Below are 22,718 nucleotides of genomic sequence, written 5' to 3'. Positions count from 1 at the left end.
GCCTGTCTGGTGAGAGGCAGGGGAAGCTGACCTGCACTGAGATCCCAGTGGGGACACACAGCTCTGCCCCTTTTGAGAGGAAATGCTTTTCCCTCTATTAGAATTCAGGAGCAACGACAGGCTGAAAGTGCATGCACTTTAGGGCCTAAAAAGGCCCCCTGCAGACTCCATCTCACTCCAGTCAGAATGTCGATCATTAAGAATACAACTAACAATAAGTGTTGGTGAGGATGTGGGGAAAAGGCACACTCAGACATTCCTGGTGTGACTGCAAATTCATGCAACCACTATGGAAAGCAGTCTGAAGATTTCTCAGAAAACCTGGAAGAGGACCATCATTTGATCCAGGTATCCCACTCCTTGGTCTATATCCAAAGGACTTAAAATCAGCATACTACAGTGAAATGGTCACATAAATGTTTATAGCAGCCCCATTCACAATAGCTAAGCTATGGAACCAATCTAGGTGCCCTTCAACAGATGAATGGATAAAGAAAATACAGTGTACATACACAATGGGTATTACTCAGCCTTAAAGAATAAAATCATGGCATTTGCAGGTAAAAGGATGGAACCAGAGACTTTTGGCACCCAGGTGCACTCTAGGGGACTCAGTGTCCTATATAGTCATGAGGAGTGCAGCTCTGTGAAGCAGGCCTCGCTCTATACAGCCTGTAGCGTGGCTAGGCTCCCAAAGCAGATGATGCACACCCCAAATAAGCAGCTTTCCCTGGCCAGGCCTGGGGGCAGGAAGCAGTACAGAGCACATTTAGGAAATCCCAGTTTGTATTCTGCCTGCACAGAGTAGACACCTGGCCCTGGCATGGAGGATTGGTTGACAAATTCCTTGAGGTTCCTATCTTCTCGAACTCAACCAGAGTCCCTTTTTTGGACCCAACCAAGAATCTGGAACAAGGCATATAGAAGAAAAAATTGAGCAGTAAAGAAAGAGACACTGGCCTTGTGCCCTGCAAGCTGGCTGGTGAGTCTGGGGCCCAGAGCCCATCTCCTCACAAGGCCTGCAGAGAGCTAGACATTGAGCCAGGGAGGACATCTGGGTGCTGAGTCAGACTTGTAACCCACTCGCCAGGGTGGGAAAGATGGGGCCAACTCTCCAGGCCAGGCTCCTCCAACAGAGCAAATCCCAAGGCCAGTGACTCAGCCTGCTTCCCAGCATCCAAGGGCAGGTCACAGTGCCCAGGCGGGACATCGCACCTGGCGGCCAGGCCCTATTCTGCACACACTCTGCCATCTCCAACTTTCCACCAGGCCCTCGCGCCTGCCCTTCCCTCCCCTGAGCCCTGGCACAAGGGCCAGGAACAGAAAGGGATGCTCTTGGCTCCCAGGAGGACCTGGAATGGATGATGCCAGAGGGAAGGGAACTCTGATTGAAGGTGAACCACTCGCTGTGACTTTGCTTGAGCAAAGTCGGCTGCTGGAGGGGCTTCTCCTTCCCACGGTTCCTTCCTATTATCTTCAGACTGAATGAATCCAGGCCTGGGGTGGTGGCTTTGTGTGCTTGTGTCCCCACTCCTGCTGCCAACGTTTTCTTCTTCCTCTGGCCTGCTAAGTGTCAATGCCTGGCCTCCTAATCCTGGCCTTGTAGGACTTCAGCTTGAATAGCTTGGCCTGGGGTGCTTTGCTCCCCCAAGCAGTGACTCCACTTTAAAGCCAGCTCCACCAGGTGCAACTGCAGAGGGGCTTCCTGTCCCAGTTGCCTGCCGCAATCCCCTGTCCACTGGGAACTCATGCCTAAGATGGGGACCTCAGAGCCCAACACCACTGTCTGCTGAAAATCACACACTCTGCTCTGGGGGCTTTCTGCTGATGGTTTGAAAACTGTCTGAGGCCAAAAATCGAAAAGTTCTCTAAAAATTCCAGAAAAGCATCTGCGGTGACTTCTGGTGACTCACCTAATGGGACACTTAGAGGGACATGCATTGTCACCTCCACCTGGCTGAACGACTTCCTAATGAGGACAAGGAAAGACAGAGTTCCCAACTCCACCTCTTTTGGAAATGAGGCACACCGGACACCAAGTGTAACAAAGGAGTTTTTGAACTAGTTTTTGAACTAGTTTTCTGTGATCGCTTCGAGAGAAGACATAGAGGGTTTAAAATATGAAGCTGGGCCCAGTGGTTTATGCCTGTAATCCCCAGGGCTCAGGAGGCTGAGGCAGGAGGATTGTGAGTTCAAAGCCAGCCTCAGCAAAAAGCGAGGCACTAAGAACTCCATGAGACCCTGTCTCTAAATAAAATAGAAAATAGGGCTGGGGACGTGGCTCAGTGGTCAAGTACCCCTGAGTTCCATCACTGGTATTGAAAGAAAGAAAAAAAAAATGATTGCAGGGACAGTGTGGCAGTGGCTGCTGACCTGGGAATGCTCACTTCAACAGCAGGACCCAGCGTCCTGACAGGCACAATGTGCAGCTTCTGCTTGGTGACACAACACTTTAGGGTTGTCATTCCCTCAGGCACCATCCCAGGGAAACAAGATATTCAACATCAGCTATGCACACATAACACATCAGCTCGAGGTCCAATTCCCACCCAAAGCCATTGGGAGTGGAGTTCAGAGAACTCCCAGAGAGGCCTTCAGGGGCCAGCTCTTCCCTCTTCTGCTCTCCTGCCCAGGGCCCCGTCGCTCGGTCACCCCCACAGTGAATGCCATACAAGATGTGCAGGTTCTTGAGTCCCTTGAAGGCACCTTTGGCAATGTGGCTGATGGAGTTGTGGCTGAGGTGCAGGACGCTCAAACTGCCCAGCTTGGCCAGGCTCTTCTCGTCCAGCCACATGAGGTTGTTGAAGGACAGGATCCTGGGGAGGTGGAGGGGCACAGGTCATTATCAGGCCTCATGGAGTTGCTTACAACAGCCCATGGGATCTCCGTGGGCAGGGAGCATCTCACAGTGGATGTGCAGCTAAGTCATCCACCTGGTCAAGCCTACGAAAAGTGGGAAAGGAGAAAACCCTCCCAAACTCTCCTGAAAAATAAGGAAACCCCATCAGAATAAACTAGAGCATTATGAAACTGAAAATTTCCACCTAGCGAGGACCCAAACATAAGCAGAGATCTAGAAATGGGTGCAGACACGGGAACATGGCCATTTTCTCTGACCCTTGGCTACACAGCTCTTGCTGTGCATGCAGGACAGAGAAGGGACCCAGGTTCCCTCTCCAGGGGTCACCATTGTGACTCTCAGCTTGGGCAACAGTGAGCTCAGGTGCCCTCTGGCCCAGCCTTGGTGTCCCGCCTGGGGATCTTCCAAAATGATGGGGTGTGGGGGGGTGGAATGCTGTGAGCCTCCATGCACATCCACCTCCTCCACCAGGCACGACAGGTAAAGGGAAGAGCCAGGTCCCTGAGAAAGCTGACCGACGTGCAAGCACTGAGGACACACAAATTCTTCCACAGTCAGTGGGTCGCCATCGCTCTGTTCATGCTCCCAGTGTGGTTCAAAGACTCTCTCTCTCTCTCTCTCTCTCTCTCTCTCTCTCTCTCTCTCTCCCTTGTACTGGGGTTTGAACCCAGGGGTGCTCTAGCACTGAGCCACATTGCCAGCTTTTTTTTTTTGAGATAGGTCCCACTAATTTGTCGAGGCTGGCCTCAAACTTGTGATACTCCTGCCTTGGCCTCCCAGGTCACTGGCATTACAGTTGTGCCACACCATGGCCCAGAGGCCTAAGGTACCATCACTCTCCAAGAAGCTACAGTGAGAAGGGTTCTTTAGGTTGCCGTTCCCAGACAGAGCCCTTGACTTCAGGAGCTTTTTCCACACCCAAGAAATCCCTGGGGACAGAGGCTCCTCATGGGGACCCACAGGCTACACCTCTGTTATTCCAAAAATAGGAGGTAGGAAGGGCCTGGAGCTCAATGCCCTGACAGTCCTGTTTTGGGCCTGGCTGGCCTGCTCATCTATCCTTCTTCCTGCCAGAACAGTGTCACTGGCTGGCCTGCCTGTCTCTGAGCTGCCTTTGCTCCCGAGGCCTACACCCCTTCTTAGTCCACTGCTCTCTGGGCTCTGGAGGATCTGCCTCCACAGACCAAAGCCGAAGACACTTACAACTCACGCAGCTTCTGGCAGAAGTTCCAGCCGTCGCGGTGGATGCGCAAGATGGAGTTGTGGCCAAGGTGCAGCTGGTGCAGGGTCGTGAGGCCGAAGAGGTAGCCACTGTTCACTTCCACCAGGCTGTTGTGCTTGAGGTGTCTGCAATGACAGCTCCCAGGGTCAAGGGGTCCGACCTTTACCCAATACGCGGAGTGTGCCTGGTCAGCGCTCCAATTAGACACGGTGGTCACACTGAGGATGTAATGGGAAGCTTGGAGACCCCCCGGTGTGTACACACATGATGAATAGAAGACGGGCAGACCCCAGTGGAGGGTCTGAAGGCCAAGACATACTCAGAAAGTTTGGAAGGGCAGGGGACATTAGCCATAAGTCACTTTTAGCTGAGTCAAAGTGAACCAGACAGATGAGTGGGCAGAAGAGCTCTCAGCAAGGGCAAAGCCAGGAAAGGAACAGAGAGAGAAGGGGAAAAGGGAGGCAGCCCTTATCCTCATCCAACTGATAAAATCTACTGTGCCAGGAGACATGGCATTAGCTCTGGGGTCCAATGACTGTATGATTTTTGTTTTTCTGGTACCGGGGATTGAACCCAGGAGTGCTTAACCACTGAGCCCCAGCCCCAGCCCTATTTATATTTTTTATTTAGAGACAGGGTCTCACTGAGTTGCTTAGGGCCTTGCTAAGTTGCTGAGGCTGGCTTTGAACTCATGATCCTCCTCCCTCAGCCTCCTGAGCAGCTGGGATTACAGGTGTGTGCCACTACTCCTGGCTCCATGACTACAAGATTTAAATCTTAATTTTGCCATTTTGATGGCTTAATGAGTCTGAACACCTATGAAATGGAAATATCCAGAAGAATCCACCTCATGGTGCTGTATGGAGAGGGAATAGAGAATGTACATCGGGGTTGTGGGCAGTGTGAGAATCTGGCTCCCAACAAACTCATTAAGTATGCACAGTAGGTCCCTGACTTACAATATTCCAACTTGTGATGTCTGCACTCTGTGAAGGTGTGAGACTAGCACACATTCTGCAGAAACTCCACTTGGAATTCCAAATCTAGATCTTTCCTACCTGGTACAATCCTTTCTCAATGCAGGGAGTGGCAGAGAGATGGCTCCCCATCAGCCCTGTGGTCACCAGAGAAAAGAATTGACACTCTACCATGTGTTGTGCTGCAAGCTAGGATGACCTGGGGACTAGAAATTAAGTGTATTTTCAACTTATGACATCCTCAGCTCACAGTGGGCTTCTCGGGATATGACCCCATTGAATGAAGAGCATCCATGTGGCATTCCCTCACTTCTCAGAATCCTCACCAATGGCAACTCTGCCCAGACACCTTGTTTCTCTCATGGAAGTTACCAATGCACATTTTGATCTTTTTTTTTGGTACCAGGGATTGAAGTCAGGCGTGCTTAACCACTGAACCACACCCCCACCCTTTTTTATATTTGATTTAGAGACAGGGTCTCGCTGGACAGGACCTTGATAAGTTGCTGAGGCTGGTCTAAAACTTGTAATCCTCCTGCCTCAGCCTCCTGAGCCACTGGGATTACAGGCACACACCACCATCACTGGCCCTAATTTGTATAAATTTGTTCCACATAAAAACGAAATGGTAGAGCCTCACACTATTTTCTTCTGAAAATTCTCTTCATCCTCAGACCATCATCAACTTAGAACTTCAGATTCTAAATGACAGGCTTGAGGAAGGAAGAGTGTTCTGGAATATGCACCACAGAGCTCTAGCCCAGCTGAAGTGGCAAAGGAGGAGAAGCCACTGGCATTCTGGTCATGCAAAGCAGAGATGCTTCTGCATAGTACACTGTGGGGCCTGGACCTAAGCTTCTGGGCTTGGTTTCAGTTATAATGACAAGTAGTGAAGGAAAGAAGTGGGTAAAGATACTGGTGCAGGTGTGTCAACTTGGAAGTAACCAACCGCAAACAGGAAAACCAAGAGGAACTGCTGAGACCCAACTGTCTCCTGAGAGAAGAACGGGGATGGGGAGGGAGGGGGAGAGAGGGGACAGACAATGGGTGGGCAGCAGCTGCTTTCCTTTACTATCTGATTCATTCACACAGAGGCATTACCTCTGATGAAAAATAAAAAAAATTAAATGTTGAACGACAGTAGATTGCGTTCCTCTGCCTTTTTTTTATGTTGCCTTTGTTTCTGGCAGGACTCAGCTCTGATATTGGACACATCTGGCTGAAGATAATGTTCTCTTGATAAAAACTGCACATCTTCAGCAAGTTCCTTGATGAGCTCATAAGACAGAAATAAATCTTCTGTGATGAACTATACATTTTGGGTCCACCTGCACATCAAGGAAGACTGTCAAACCCAAAATGGGGAGGGAAGGAGCTTCCTGTGGAGTGTGGGATTGGAGAGGATGTGGGGAAGGATCTGTTCCACAGAGAGGAAGTGGGGGGTGGGAGGAGGCCCAGGAATGGGCCTTCCTGCAACACCTGACCTGATTCACAAAAACCTCCTCCAAGAGATGTTCCTACTCTGCTATGGAAACACAAACAGATTTGGATGAGTCTGTAGAAACACTGAGTTGGGATCACAGCAAGGCTCAAAGGACAGGTGGCCTTCTGGGCACGGTGGCGCAGGACAGTCATCGAGGCAGCTCAGGAGACTGAGGCCGGAGGATAATGAGTTCAAAGCCAGCCTCAGCAAAAGTGAGATGCTCAGCTACTCAGTGAGACCCTGTCTCTAAATAAAATACAAAATAGGGCTGGGGATGGGGCTCAGGGGTCGAGTACAATCCCTGGTACCAAAAGAAAAAAACAAAAAAGAAAGAAAAAGGAAAGTGTGGGCTGGAGCCCTGCCAGAGCCCGCCCACACTTACACCACATGCATATTGGACAACCTCCAGAAAGCGCCATCAGTCAGCTTGCTGATGTTGTTTCTCTGGAGCTTCAGCACCTCCAAGCTGTCCAGGCCCTGGAACGTGAGGCCCTGGATCAACTGAATCTGATTCCAATTGAGGTCCCTGAAGAGAAGAAGCCCACAGGCTCAGAGCCTCCCTGTGCATATTCCATACACACACACAAACACACACACACACACACACACACACACACACACACACACACCCATCCCGAGTTTCCCAGCCAGTGAGCCAGCGGGTATCGAATGCAAGAACATTTGCAGTCAGGGCATCTGTCGGGATCTCCATGTATGGGGCAGAGTGAGCAAGAGCAGTGGGGGACACCCCATGAATCACACACATTCATCTGCTGGCTCTAGTACTAGTGAGCCTTGGGGGACCGAAAGGACTCTGGGTGGCCTGGAGGGGCAGGGAAGGACACGCGGAGCTAATGGGAAAGCCCTGGTTTCCCCGAAGTATTTCTGCAGCATCTCGTGACCCAACCTCCTCAGCATCATGGAGACCTTCTCCGCAGACAGCCCAGGATCCACACCCTGCTGAGCCTCAACAACTGTTCTCATCAATTTAAACCAAATTTCGACTACTGGCTTGTTTTCCTGATATTTACTCTTCCAATAATAAAAAGAAGCCAAAAATCAATCAATCAATCAATCAATCAATCAAGAGCCAGGCATGGTGGCACAGGGCTATAATCCCAGTGGCGTGGGAGGATTGATAGTTCAGAGCCAGTCTCAGCAACTCAGAGAGGCCCTAAGCAACTCAATGAGACTCTGTCTCTAAATAAAATACAAAATACAGCTGGGGAGGTGGCTCAATGGTCGAGTGCCCCTGAGTTCAATCCCCGGTACCAAAAAGAAAAAAAAAAAAAGCAAGAGACAATCATAAATCAACCACCTTGTAAGATTTAGGAGATAAAGATTGCCATCTTCTGCTTACCGCCTGTAGCCATGCTAACTTCCTGCTAAATTCAAGAAATGTCAAGGATACCATCAAGCCTGAGGTACATATTTTATGGGTAACTTTAAAAACAACACTAAAATCTCTGAGATAAATAAACAGAATGCATGCAGCCAAAGCACTAGCCATGTTAGCTAACCAGCAGGATTCCTCATGTCATCAAGGAGGACACCAGCATGGACTCATACTCAGTGGACCTCATCCCTGCAAGATGAGGTGGGCCACCGGCACCAGACCCAGCTCCAATCTGCTTTTACTAGGTGTTGTCATAGGGGCATTAATTACGGTTCATGCAGAACTTTACTGGGGGCGGGTGGGGGAGTAGGGGTTGCATTTGGTGCTAGGTTCTTGGGGAAGTTTGGCCCCCATAAAATTGGGCTATAACCTTAATTAAAGTGCTGGTATCTGTACTCACAGTTGTGTCAGCCTGGGTAACTTGAATGTTTTTATAGGAAGTTGGGTGATCCTGATTTTGCTCAGGCGAAGAAAAAGCAGTGACCGTGACAGGCCATCAAATGCTCCCAATTCCAGGGTGCCAATGTGATTGCTGGCCAGGTTGCTGGAAAGAGTCAGGAGAGAAAATGTCACAGCCATAGGAGCACTTCCTCGTTCTGTTACAGACACCAGACCCAGCTGGATCCGAGCTGGGAAAACATGCTAAGACATACCCAGAGGGACAGGTTTACCGAGAAGATGCCTATTATCACGAGGCTTCAGAGCCTGCCCTGCCACTGCAGGTGGCAAGACTGTCCAAGGTCAACCTCCACTCAGCCCAGAGCACACAGCACCTGTGGCTAGTGGGCCCAAGAGGGCGGGAGTGACCATCAGACACCTCCACCCCGACCCCTGCTGCAAACCTGCCAACCTTGGGCCACACCTGGCCCGCCACCCTAGGCCAACTGAGAAAAACCCTACACAAAGCACAAAGTCAGCTCAGAGGCCAGGTCAGATTCCATTCCATGATTTGGGGAATCAGTCTTTAATCCTGAAGTGGGTCTCATTTTTGGACTTACATGATAAGTGTGTACAAGCCAATTCCTTAAAATGATTTTAAATACCTGAAAGAAACCCTCTAGTTAAGGAGACCCAAGCCAAGTTCTTTAAAAAGCAAGCCATACCATGCCTGTAATAACAGTAGCTCAGGAGGCTGAGGCAGGAGGAACGAGAGTTCAAAGCCAGCCTCAGCAAAAGCGAGGTCCTAAGCAACTCAGTGAGACCCTGTCTCTAAATAAAATACAAAATAGGGCTGGGGATGGGGCTCAGTGGTTAAGCTCCCTTGGTTCAATCCCTGGTATCCCCACCCCTGCCAAAAAAAGACAAGAAATACTTTTTCAGGGCCATCTCCTTTGACCGTACCGAGCGGATGGACTGCAGTGTACAACACAGATATGTGTGTCATACTGTGTGCAAAGCATAGCAAGTAGTGGAAAAGAAAAGGGAAAAAATAAAGGGAATAAAATAAATCAGTATTCCTATGAGAAGTTACCCCTCAACACCCTTCTTACTGCTTTTCCTAGACAAAATTTTGGTGGTTTTTTTTAAACAAAACAAAACAAAAAACAGCACCTAAGTGAAAAGGAGAAAGCCCAGGGATTCTTCTACCCTGGGGGGAAGGAACAAGGCTCCTCTGGATTCTTTACCAGGCAGAGCCCCAGCAGAGGGCACATGAGGATTCTTTAAAAATGGGGCTTGACTGTTTGTTCTTGACATTCCAGATTAGAGAACAGCCTCTGGGATGAAGATAGAGCAGTCACAAGCTGCCAAAAGAGAAAATCCCTCCTGCTTTCTTGCAGGGACAGAAGGTCAGTGCAATTCCATTTAGCAGTGGTGATTTCTTGGTTCTGAGCAAGGGAGTGTCGGGCAGCAGCTGGACACCTCGGGACAGGCTCCACTTGAGGCTTAACAAAAGCCAAGGCCTCCTGTTCCGATTTTGGCACCTTGATGCAGCCTGAGAATGACTTGGAAAATCTAGGGGCCAAGGTTCATCTTCCCTGAAGAGATGGGTCATGACTACCTCTAAACAGGACTCGCAAATGAGCTCCAAAATGACTCCAAAACAGTGATGACAAAGGGAATGGAAACTCACTCAGATTTGGAAATTTCTCTTCAGATTCTTCCCCAGAGCAACACTTTCCTACCCACAGGCCGTGGGTGCTGCAGGTTTTATCATTTTTACTCCTGCCTACCATCCACACTGCAGGGAAGATGGGGCCCAAACACAGGTAAGAGACACATCAGCACAGTCCTGAGAACACACAGAACTAGGAACTGCCTTCCCAGACAGATCCTGTGATCAGATCACTGTGCGACGATAGGAAGAAAGAGCCTGGAGAGTCTGCAAAGCGCTCTCTCTACAGTGTGGGCCTCTAAGCTCCCCTGAGCCTTCTCTCCAAGCTCTGCTGGGAAGCAGCCCAGTAAGTGGGAGTAAAAGCAGGTTTTGTGATCAGGGCAGACCTCAGAGTCTTGAACTCTTCTGTCTGAGGGGTGAGCTTCCAGGACAGGCAAGTCCACCTCTCCCTGCCCAAGGTGTCCACCTTGGGTGTAACACAGACGAATACTATGGGACTGGAAATGTTCCATCAGTGGGCATCAGAGGCCAATCCGTACTGCCTTGCACCATCCCCAGGGCTGAAAAATTATTATGATTTGGATGTGAGGTATCCCCCAAAAGCTCACATGTGAAATGGTGCAAGAAGGTCCAGGAGAAATGACTGGGTTGTGAGAGCTTTAACCCAACCAGTGAATGAATTCCTGATGGGATTAACTGGGTGGTGGCTGGAGGCTGGTGGTTGTGGCTGGAGGAGGGGGCATGGGGGCATGGCTTTGGGGTCTCTATTTGTCTCTGGAGAGTGGAGTCTCTCTCTGCTTCCTGATCACCATGTGAGCTGCTTCCCTCCACCACATTCTTCCTCCATGATGTCCTGCCTCCCCTCGAGCCCTGAGGAATGGAGCCTGCTATCTATGGATGGAGACATCTGAAACTGTCAGCACCCAAATAAACTTTTCCTCCTCTACAATTTTCTGGTTGGGTTTTTTTTTAGTCACACAGTAGTGAAAAAGCTGACCAAAGCAGAAGTGAAATATGCAGACTGTGTACAGACCTGAGCAACAGAGGCCTCCAGCTGACCTAGAAGCAGAGGGACAGCCCCAGCCTCAGAAGTACTTACAGCTCTCTTATGTACAGTCCAGGGGGAAAGCAGCCACTCCAGATTTCCGTGATATTATTCAAACTCAGATCCAACACTTCCAAGGAAAGGTAGGCCTTCAGCTGGCTCCCGTTCACGCTGCGGATCCTGTTGTGTTGCCTGAAACACACAAGTGGAGGTGACTCGGGCATTTCTTTTTGCAGAGTAACTACAAGAGCCAGGCATAGTGGTGGACGCCTGTAATCCCAGTGGCTCAGGAGGCTGAGGCAGGAGGACCTTGAGTGCAAAGCCAGCCTCAGCAACTTATTGAGGCCCTAAACAACTCAGTGAGACCCTGTGTCTAAATCAAATATAAAAAAGTAAAAGAATTCTCTTTCCTATTTTACTAGTTGTTTGCTCTTTCATAACATGACCCTCTAGTGACACTCAAAATGAGTTTTCCTGTTGTTCTTCCCATTCATGATCAGCTGCTGGCTTCAGAGATTATGGTGGATTTTCTCATACGGGACAAGCTGTTTGCAAAAGTATGGGGCAAGAACACAGGGGTGATCTCTAAGTACACAATCATGGCATGACCTGCATCTACTTATATACCCACCATAAAGGATGTACCAGCGCAATTGGGCAGTTCCAAACCAATAACCTTCTGCAATCTTCAGGACCTAGTCCAATGCCATGAGATAAAAGGCTTGTAGGCATGAGCCCAGGTTTAGTCATATGGCTGTGTGCAGTATTGGGGATTAAACCCAGGGCCTCATGGATGCTAGGAAAGTGCTCCACCACTGAGCCACATCCTCAGCCCTCTCTGGGTCAGTTTAATCCAACTTCACAAATCACTATGCACTTTCACAAATCACTACTGACACCTCCCATGTGCCAGGCATGGAGACTTACAGGAGATTAAACACACACACAACACACACACACACACACACACACACACACACACACACACAGATAAAATCATGGTAATCTCATACTTTGCTGATGGGACTGCATTTGACCCAGTTACCCCACTCCTCAGCATAATACCCAAAGGACTTAAAATCAGCATACTACAATGACACAGTCACATCTATGTTTATAACAGCTCAATTCACAAAAGCCCAACTATGGAACCAACCTAGATGCCCTTCAAGAGATGAATGGATAAAGATAATGTGTTATATATACACAATGGAATATTACTCAGCCTTAAAGAAGAATGGAATGATGGTACTTGCTAGTAAATGGGGGGAAATGGAGACTATCATCCTAAGTGAATGAAACACACCAATTCCAAAAAAAAAAAAAAAACAAAGGCTGAATGTTCTTTCTGATATGCAGGTGCTAATTCAAAATGGCAGATGAGTAGGGAAGAATAGAGGTACTTTGGATTAGGCAGAGGGGAGCAAAGGGAAGGGAGGGTGTTTGGGGGGTAGGAAGGATAGTACAAGAATGGGACATTATTACCCTATGTGCATACATAACTACATGACTGGTGTGATTCCACATCATGTACAACCAGAAGAAGTTATACTCCATTTATGTTGGATGTTTCAAAATGCATTGTACTGTCATGTATAACTAATTAGAACAAATTTTAAAAAATAAAATCCTGGCACTCTGCAAAGGGAGAGAGGAGCTCACTGCTGGGTCTCACTGGAATCAAATCCCTTGCAGCTCTAATGGCATTGTTCCTCAGTTTTCTCATCTAAATGATGCAGCCGAAACCTGTCATTTCTGGAATATGGGCAACCCAACTTAAAACCGTGCTAAAGGGATAGCAGACATTAAGGAAAGTGCTCTGAGGGTGTCCTGCCCACCTAGGAAGGCACTGTCCACCATGACTTATTTTCATCTTTAACCCTCGAGGCCTCTGACAAACCCCAAATCTAACCAAGGGAATCTGGCTCCCCATGGGACAGGTGGGAGGGGTGGCAATTCAGAGGCAGGCACAAGAGAATGGTATGGGGGGGTCCCTCCCCTCCCAGGAGCTGGAGATGACATCATCAAATGGTTAGGGCGCCCCTGGGCAGGCTACAGGCCGTACCTTCCATCCCCACCCACTGGCAGCCGCGAGGTCAGTTCAGGGGTCGCATGGACATTTGTAAATCAGGTACCTGGCAAAGGGCTACTACCCAGAATATAGTCAGCACTACCCACCCCCCCCCACATTCCCATAGCTTCCACATCTGCACGTTCCACTAACTGTAGAAGAAAATGCAAAAGAAACTGTCTGGAGTGAACATGTACAGACATTTTCCCTGTGCCTGTCTCTAAATGGCATGGTATAGTTATCTACACAGCATTGATTTACACTACATGAGATAATGTAAAAATTTGGAGATGATTTAAAGCATTGATTATATGACACTATTGCATTAGTTTGTACAAGGGACTTGAGGCTCCATGGATTGGTATTTTTTTTGGAGGGTGGGGACTTGCATGACTGTATATATAGAATCCCTAGAACTGACAGCAACAGAGAACAAATGTCCTAATCAAAACAGGGGCAAAGGGGACCTGGGGCTGGGGCTCAGTGGTACAGCTCTTGCCTAGTATCTGTGAGGCACTGGGTTCGATCCTCAGCACCATATAAAAATAAATAAATTTTTAAAAATTGGCAAAGGACTTTATAGATGTTTCTCCAAAGAGGACCAAGTAGCCAACAAACCCATGAAACCATGTTTGAAGTCAGCCTTCACAAGTAAAATGCAAAACAAAACCCTGATTAAATATCCGCTCACACCCATCAGTGTGGTCTCTATCAAATTAAAAAAGATAAAAAAAGTTAAGCAGGGGTGAGGATTTGGAGTAATCAAAACTTTGTGGGAATGTGAAATGATGGAAAGCTGAAGAAAATGGTTTTCTGACTCCTCAAAACATTAAACACAAAGCCAGGAGTGGTGGCACACGACTGTCATCCCACTGGGATGACAGGCATGCACCACCATCCTTGGTGCCTTTCTTATTTTTTGAGACAGGGTTTCACTAAGTTGCTGAGGCTGGCCTCAAACTTGTGATCCTAGGCTGGGGATATAGCTCAGAGCTTGCCTGGCATGCACAAGCCCTGGTCCAATCCCCAGCACACCACATACACACAACTTGTGATCCTCCTTCCTCAGCCTTTCAAGAGGCTGGGGGGAGGGTTATAGGTGTGCACCACTCCACCTGGCTCATTTCCATATTTCCTAACACATTTGGTTATTGATTAGTCTTCTTTTAGTCTGGCTGGCAGATGGTCCAGCAGGCAATTCCTCCACCAGAAGGAGCATGGTTCTTTATCATGAGGGAAAAAACATACCCACCTCAACTGTGGCCATAGGTTCTACACTGAATACAGACACAGAGCTCCACCATCTGAGAGTACCACTCAATTTTTGAAGACAACTATTACTTCATACTTCCAGGGATAAATAGCATGCTAAAGAGATGATTCTTCACATGAATCTTCATGATGTCTGAAAAGGCTGGGCCTTCTGCTACATATTAGGAAGTTTTAATGGCAGGGGAGTGAAGAGAAAGGAAAAAGGCCTCATGTATTCCCACTCCTTAGGCAAGAATAAATGCTCCAGCCCCAATTCAGGCAAGCACACGTGTGCACGTGTAATCAGTTTGAGGATTGCTAGCAACTATTTATTACTCAGTATGATTTCACCTGTGCCTCAAGACTAATTACCGACAGTCCCAGCTCAGGTCCCTAGGCCAAGACTAATTTTCCAAAATTAAAGTCTAGGTCTCTTTCCCCCCTTGCTTGCAGGATGAGCCCTTAGGGGGACTTTAATTATTCACCCAGCCCTAAGGGGTGGAGGCTCCTGTGGCTGCCTCCCCTCCAAGACCTGCTCTTTAATTACACTTTAATGTGAATTGATCTCTGCACTAAGGAGACTGTAAAGAAGATTGATCTCATATCTCTCTCTCTCTCTCTCTCTCTCTCTCTCTCTCTCTCTCTCCCTCCCTCACTCCCCCCCTCTCTCTCTCTCTTTCTAGAGGGTTTGTTTGCTAGAGAGTTAGGTATTCCCATTGATTTTATGTCATTAGCAGATCCAGCCAGGAAGAGGGCTCAGGCGGTTGCTGCCATTGATCTCTCCAGCTCCTCACTTGCCTCACTATGAGAGAGGTCACCCACAGGACACCAGGTTGCTTTCCTCCCAGGCTGTGTTTTCTGGGACTTACAATTTACTAGGATGTTAAATATTGCACCCCCCCCCTTTTTTTTAAAGAGAGAGTGGGAGAGAGAGAGAGAATTTTTTAATATTTAATTTTTAGTTCTCAGCGGACACAACATCTTTGTTTGTATGTGGTGCTGAGGATCGAACCCAGGCCGCACGTACACCAGGCGAGCACGCTACGGCTTGAGCCACATCCCCAGCCCTGCATCCCTTTTATTTAATCAGTTTTTCTTCGGCTAAGAGGTCACAGCAAATTAGAGGACTTAGAACCATGTCAGGTATTTTTATTTAATTTATTCATACTCTAAGTCTTCCAGGTACATTTGTTAACAGGAGAGAAAAAATTTACTCAAAAGCAAATGACAGCCATGTGCAGTGGCCCATGTGTGTAACTGCAGAAGCTGGGGAGGCTGAAGCAGGAGGATGGCAAGTTCAAAGACAGCCTTAGCAACTTAGTGAGACTCCAACAACTCAGCAAGAAATATTTAGAAATAAAATATTTTTTTATAAAAAAAAGGCTGGGATGTGGCTCAGTTGTTAAATACACCTGGGTTCAATCCCTGGTACAAAACAACAACAACAAAAAAAGCAAATGACATTTTCAGATATGTGGACACCAGAGGCTGAAAGGAAGGGAATACAGGAAGTGAATGCTGATGGGTGGAGGGTGTGAAGGGGGTCTCTTTTTGTGGTGGTAAAAATGTTTTAGCATTAGATACTGGTTATGGTTGGACACCATTGAGAAGGTACTAAAAGCTGAACTGTATATACCTCAAAATAGTTAAAATGTTGAGTTCATTAATTTCATCTCAATCTAAAAAATCCAAAGAGTCCAAGTGCAGTGGTGCACGCCTGTCATCCCAAGCTGAGGCAGAAGGATCATGAGTTCAAAGCCAGCCTCAGCAAATTAAATGAGACCCCCTGTCTCTAAATAAAATACAAAAAAAAAAGGGCTGGAGATGTGGCTCAGTGGTTAAGGACCCCTGGGTTCAATCCGCAGTAACTGCTACACCCCAAAAAATTTTTTTTCAACATTAGAAATATTTCAGTGTATTTAAACACACACACACACACACACACACACACACACGCACACGCACACACCCCTAAGGAATTTTGACAGCAATTTCACAAAGTCACAAGTAACTGTGTCAACCTGGTTTTTGTTTTTATCTCCCACCTGGTGGATACAGGTCGGGGAGAGCAAAGGAGGTGGCAGGGTGAAGAGGTGAGTTCTGACAGGTACCACCACCACCTGGAGAGGAAGCCTGGCAGACACAGCCAGGGCGGCCTCTGCATGGGGTTCAGAGTGAAAATCAGTTTTCTGTCTGCTTTCCTCCCAGGAATGAAAACCAATCAGTCCTCCACACGACAACCAACCTCCTCCATGGCGTAAGTGCAGAACTGCCGCAGGAAAAGCAGAAATGTTCCTTTAGCAGAAATGTTGCTTATGCCTCAGACAAAATTACTGTTGCTGTGGGAACTGTAACTGAAGTTTCCTGGACTTCGAATTAAAAAAAAAAAATCTCAAATGTGAAATTCGACTGGCAGACTCTGCTCCCATTTAACAAAAGGCTGTTTCTTTTTCTGAGAACTATTTTTATGAAATTAGCACCCTCGCTCCAACCCAATCCTATTAAAAGCTTTCCTGGAGTTTTATGCTTTCTGTTATTAAGGACAAATGGCTCTAGTATTATCCTCAGGACAAGATGCAAATAAAGCTGCTCTCTGACAAATACTTTAATTGAGTTAGATCCCTTTAAACAGAAAGTATTAACCAATTGAAATTGTGCTGTAGGACCCAAGTTCCCAAAACTCTAGATCTCTCTCTCTCTCTCTCTCTCTCTCTCTCTCTCTCAAAGCCCTGATATTAAAGTCAGCCACAAAACAAAACCTCTTCCCAGGAGACCCTTCCAAGTGTGACACCCAGCAAAAAAGGGAACTGGAGTCTGAGAACTCAGAGCAGGCCTGTGTGACAGAGAAGAAGAACTCAGCTCCAGAAGCCAAGTCTAGGATGACAGGTGTCTGAGCTGAAAACCACAAATCTGCTATTTCTGCTGAAAGACACAAAGTACAAAGAGCAGCTACTGGACAGACTGACCAACCATGTTTTCAGTGACATTGCCCCTGCCCTCTACTTCTGGGTCACCCAAGAAATCGATGCCTGATTCAACAAAAAAGAAAAAAAGGAACTTGTCCCAGGTCACGCCTGCATTGGAGGCAGAGAAGGACACACACCAGATCTCCACTTTTCCTTTCTGCATTAGTCTATAAACTTGTCGCAACAAAATTGTCTCCTCGAACACACATGGCCTCACAGTAATCATATTTTGCTTACTTTTCTGATCCTCCACCTGCTCAAAAAAGGGAAATAAACCACTGAACAGGGTGGCACATACCTATAATTCCAGCAGCTCAGGAGGCTGAGGCAGGAGGATCGTGAGTTCAAAGCCAGCCTTGGCAACTTAGCGAGGCTTTAAACAACTCAGGGAGACCCTGTATCTAAATAAAATACAAAATAGGGCTGGGGATGTGGCTCAGTGGTGAGCTCTCCTGGGTTCCATCCCTGGTACCAAAAGTGGGGGCAGGATAAAATACTGAGGGACTAAGGACTCACAGATGTCAGAGTACAGCTCAGTGGTACGGCACTTGCCTAATATGTGAAAGGCCCTGCGTTCCATCCCCACTGCCTCAAGCAAGCAAAAATGAAGTTTGTAACTATTTGCACATTTTCAGACAATGTGTCAGTGCTTCCACGTCACCTTGGAACAGCCTCTGGGACACAACTTCACGGGGCACAGGAGACACCTAATAATTACTCACAGAACACGGGACACATTTTAATTCTAAATTTCTGCAAGGCAACAGTACCTATCAGGAACACATGTTCTTCTAAGCTGATCAATGGGCACCGCTTCATGGATGAAGATGCTAAAAGCCTTGTTGGGTCAGAATGGGAAAAATGTCTTTTGGCTACAAAGTGACCCTCATCCACTCTCTGCTCATCCTCTGTTGTTCTCTCCTCCATCCTTCACGTAGACCACAAAGGAAACCCAGAAATGCATGCAGAGTGACCGCAAAATCATCTAGACTCCTGTTCCCCAGAGGTCACGCTGCTAACCTAACTGTCTGCAGACACTCGGTCCAGGCATCCAGTCTGAAAACCTCTGAGAAAATGAAAATAAAGACCCTTCCATTTCTGTTGTCTCAGAGAAATCACTGCCCAAGTCAGATGGAGACAAACTTCAGGCCAGAGAGGTTGCCAATGCTAACCTGCATTTTCCAAAACTGAATTGGAGTGAGAAGGGAGTCTCTCTCTCTCTCCCTCTCTCTCTCTCTCTCTCTCTCTCTCTCTCTCTCTCTCTCTCTTTTTCTCTCATGTACATATTTCAATGCAGTCTAATGGAATAGCAGGAACAAGGCCAGACAGCCCCACTGCTACTGGCACTGGGGCCAGGGAACAGAAATGTATTTTTAGTCAGCAGAGCAAGAAGTGATTCAAGTGCCACAGGCCCGGGGTGCAAGCTGGGGGCCTTCCTGCCTCTGGCATGGGATACCTCACAGTAACCTACCATGCTCCTTGCTCCAAGGGCAGGGGGTGGACAAAGAAGCCTTGGAAGGACACACGTGTCCCATCTCAATTCCACCTCTACATTTTGCAACTTAGTATACATTCGGGGAGTCGCACCTTCTTCTCTAGCAACTCCAAGATATGCTCTGCTATCCTGGCTCCCTCACCGAACAAGAAAAGGAGGAATGAGTGGCCGAATGGCCTGGGAGCTTGTTAAAAATGTGGTTTTGGGGGATGTGGCACTGCATTTCTTCTTTTGGGGTGGTGTTGGGGGTGGGGTGTGCCAGAAATTGAACCCAGGGACACTTGACCACTGAGCCCCATCCCCAGCCCTATTTTGTGTTTTATTTAGAGACAGGGTCTCCCTGAGTTGCTAAGTTCCTTGATTTGCTGAGGATGGCTTTGAACTCACCATCCTCCTGTTGCAGCCTCCCGAGCCTCTGGGATGACAAGCAGGCAACACCGCGCCCGCCTGGCTGTGACCCTGCATTTCTAATGGGCCTGGTGTGGATATGATACTGCTGGTGCACAACCTGGGCTCTCAGGATTCATGAGCATCTCCGTGCACTTGACTTGAGGAACACTCTGAGGGTTTCCACATCCCCAGCTCACCTCTCCAAAGGCTGACTCATTTAATGTAGCCCACGATTAGGCACCTTGCAGGTGCTGCGCACAGAACAAGTGGACACAAAAAAGAAAGTGAACCCTCTGCTCATACTTCAAGGGCCATGGTTTTCCTGCTTTCAATATTCATTCCTTCACAGGGAACAAAGACCGTCCTACAATGCCTGTGGGCCTACAGTGAGGTCTCATCAAGACCAAAGGAGTTATGTGAGAACCAGCCACCATTAAGAGCCACCAAGAATCACATATTTGCTAGGTGACCCTCATGATATCAAGTGCTTCATGTATGTTCTGCTTCCCTCTAGGCCTGGCCCTGTCCACTTGTAATCCCAGTGACTCAGGAGGCTGATGCAAGAGGATAGCAAGTTTGAGGTGAGCCTGGGCAACTTAGTGAGGCCCTAAGCAACTTAGCTAGACCATGTCTCAAAATATAAAAGAGTCTGGGGATGTGGCTCAGTGGTAGAGTGCCCTGGTTCAATCCCCAGTATCCCTCCCCTCCAAAAAAATGTCAGAATCACATTATTCTTTTATGAGATTCAGAGATGAAGTCAACTGTCCAGGATATGGTGAGCCACCACCCAGCCCCTCCCCAGGCTTTCCTGAAGAACCCTCAGCAGCCTGGAAAAAGGTTCAGCTCCAGAGCGTGTTTCAAAAGTCTTTTCCGTGAACACAGGGCCCACAGCCAGCCAAAATCCAAGATCGACGCACTAACCCGAGATCTTATTAATAGTGCCTTCCTGCCGTATCCCCCTGCTCAGCCTGCTGAGTTCCAGGGTTCCAGAGAAAAGGACGCACAGAGGTGAGCAAACGAATTGTAAAACTAGCAAAATGAAGATAAAGTAAAAATGTGCAGGGCTGCAGTTTGGACAGGAAATTCAGTAGGAAGGGGGTGCTCTGCTCAGGAAGCTGCCCAAAAAATCTGGTGGAGCGCATGGCTGGACTCCCAGCTGGGAAGACCTGTCAGGCTGCAGGAGCAAGGTCAGACCAGGTGCCTCGTCCCCAGCAAAGGCAAAAGGCTCAAATGATCACACCCCAGGGCTTCCTCACTGCGTTTTTTGGTTAAAACCATTTATGTCCTTTTTGGTTTCCTCTGTAAGAACACCCAGATTTCATTTCAGTCTATCATTGACCATTACAATAAATTCCTCTTTTTTCTGCTGATTTCTGAGGCCAGGGGGCACTTCATTATTATATATATATATATATATATACTTTTATGGCTCATATATATATATTAGAGCCCTAAAAATAAACTGAGTCTCAGTCCCAAATTCACTGGCACAGAGCTGAGCCTGCTATCTTATAATTCACACGGCTTCCTTTAATTCCAGTTTATTCACCTGAGCTGCAACTTCATGGGTCAGAGAGCAAATAGAAAAGTCCTAGCATCCCCCAAATGGGAGACAAGTCAAGGGCCGGAGAACGGCTCAATGGTAGAGCACATGCCTAGCTAGCATGTGTGAAGCCTGAGGTTCCATCCCCAGCACTGCCGGAAAAAAAACGGGTGTGGGGGGCAAAACCTCCAGCTTTTGATTCTGCAAAACCCCAGAACAGCAAACAAGGCATTTTCTGTGATGAAGGTCATTCTCCACCAGTGAGCAAGCATGCCACCTCAAGTTCTCCTGCCACCAGTGTCAGCAAGCCAAAACCACGGACCCACCATGGCCCAGAGCCCCCAGATGGCACTACTCACAGAGAGAGAGACACCACATGTGGAGAGGCAGCACCCAGGGACGGTATGGCTGTCAACTCATTATTATGGAGGTACCTGTAACAAAAGCAAGAGAGAGTGGATAATATGGAGCACTTAAGTTAAGCATTTAGAAACACAAACATACAAGGCCAATCAAAACCACCGTGAGCCAGGCGCGGTGGCACAGACCTGTCATCCCAGCAGCTTGGGAGGCTGAGGCAGGAGGACCGTGAGTTCAAAGCCAGCCTCAGCAACTTAGTGAGACCCTAAACAACTTAGTGAGACCCTGGCTGTAAATAAAAATAAAAAGGCCTGGGGATGTGGCTCAGTGGTTAAGCACCCTAGGTTCAAATCCAGCTACCAAAAAATAGATAGATAGATGATAGATAGATAAATAGAAACCCCCTGCTGCATTCACCACAGGAGGTGTGAAATAAAAGAATCCACAGTGAGTTTTTAAAGAGAAAGAAGTTCTATGAAGTCACAAAGCCTAACTATTTCTCACATCCCTGGTAAGAAATTAACACTAACATCAAGTTCAGAAAAGAATCAAGACTAACAGACATTGAGTAGTGAAAATAGGCCCAGATAAAGGTTCCAGTCAAGTGTGGCCCCAAGTCCATCCTGGTTGGCTCAATCAGTCAGGAATGGATCTGGAAAGGAAAGACTGTCCCCTCCTGGTTGCTCAGTGCTCTGCCTAAACCACAGGGCAACATGCAGGAACAGAAAGCTGGAGCCCAGTGGCTCACTACTGTGGGGTTCTGAGATGCTGGTCACATATGGGACTGATTATTTCAATGCCTTCACTATGAAATAACAAAGGGGCTGGACTCAGAGATGTTCATCCATTTGAGGTTCCAGCTTCCCTGGACTCTGATGGAGTCTCTGGATGGTCTTCCAGGAAAACAAACATATACACATACTTTCTGCACACAGACATTGTAAAAACCCTCTGCAGACAGGATGTGCTCTCCAAGTTCCCTTCCTGCTGGAAGGTTCTAAAATCTCTCTTTCCACCATTGATATCTCTTAATGGAAAGGAAATCCCATGGACACAGCTTGCCTGGTATGCCCCCAGAGGCTGTACAATCTGGCCTCCTTACATGGACATGTATTTCCAAATCTGGGAAAAGAATCCAAAAATCAGACTTGCAATGTGAGCCCAAGAAACCTCAGGAAAGCCAAAGCAGTGTCCAGGCATTCTGCCAGGTGACGGGCTTGAAAGAAATTGTACTTGAGATGCAAAGTCAAGGGAATAAAAATGGATTATCTTGCTATCAATTTTTAAAGGGAGATACATCTTACACACAGGGCACTCTCTGAAGACAGGCCACTGGCATGACAGCTGTATTCATACAAGTAGAGAACCCACATTTGCCTGAACAGAATCATCTAGTTGTCTGCCATCTTTTACAGAAATGAATAGGAGAAGTGAAAAAAAAAAGAAAGAAAGAAAGGCCTTGAATTATCCCATTTGCTTTCTTCGGTGCCAAAGCCAGTTAGGGATGAGGCTTGACAATTACTGGGCCGTAGGACACAGAATGCCTGCTTAAATAGCTTCATGACTGAAGCATCTGGCAGAGAGAAAACAGATCTGTATCATGTGG

The 22,718-nt window shown here is 47.6% G+C and overlaps 1 protein-coding gene across 1 annotated transcript in view; it reads right to left on the bottom strand.

Annotated features, from left to right (window-relative positions):
- The window catches only part of LOC143386391 (leucine-rich repeats and immunoglobulin-like domains protein 1), an 85,601-nt gene that overhangs the window by 19,692 nt on the left and 43,191 nt on the right, over window positions 1-22,718 (bottom strand). The window contains 6 exon segments of the mRNA XM_077108274.1: window positions 2,478-2,816; window positions 4,064-4,207; window positions 6,925-7,068; window positions 8,339-8,482; window positions 11,091-11,228; window positions 21,112-21,186. Of these exon segments, the coding sequence (XP_076964389.1) occupies window positions 2,478-2,816; window positions 4,064-4,207; window positions 6,925-7,068; window positions 8,339-8,482; window positions 11,091-11,228; window positions 21,112-21,186 (984 nt within the window).

This window comes from Callospermophilus lateralis, unplaced genomic scaffold (genome assembly GCF_048772815.1).
Source record: "Callospermophilus lateralis isolate mCalLat2 unplaced genomic scaffold, mCalLat2.hap1 Scaffold_323, whole genome shotgun sequence".
NCBI classification, from domain to species: Eukaryota; Metazoa; Chordata; class Mammalia; order Rodentia; family Sciuridae; genus Callospermophilus; species Callospermophilus lateralis.
The sequence above is the reverse complement of the archived record's forward strand: the minus strand, read 5'-3'. Positions and strand labels throughout refer to the sequence as shown.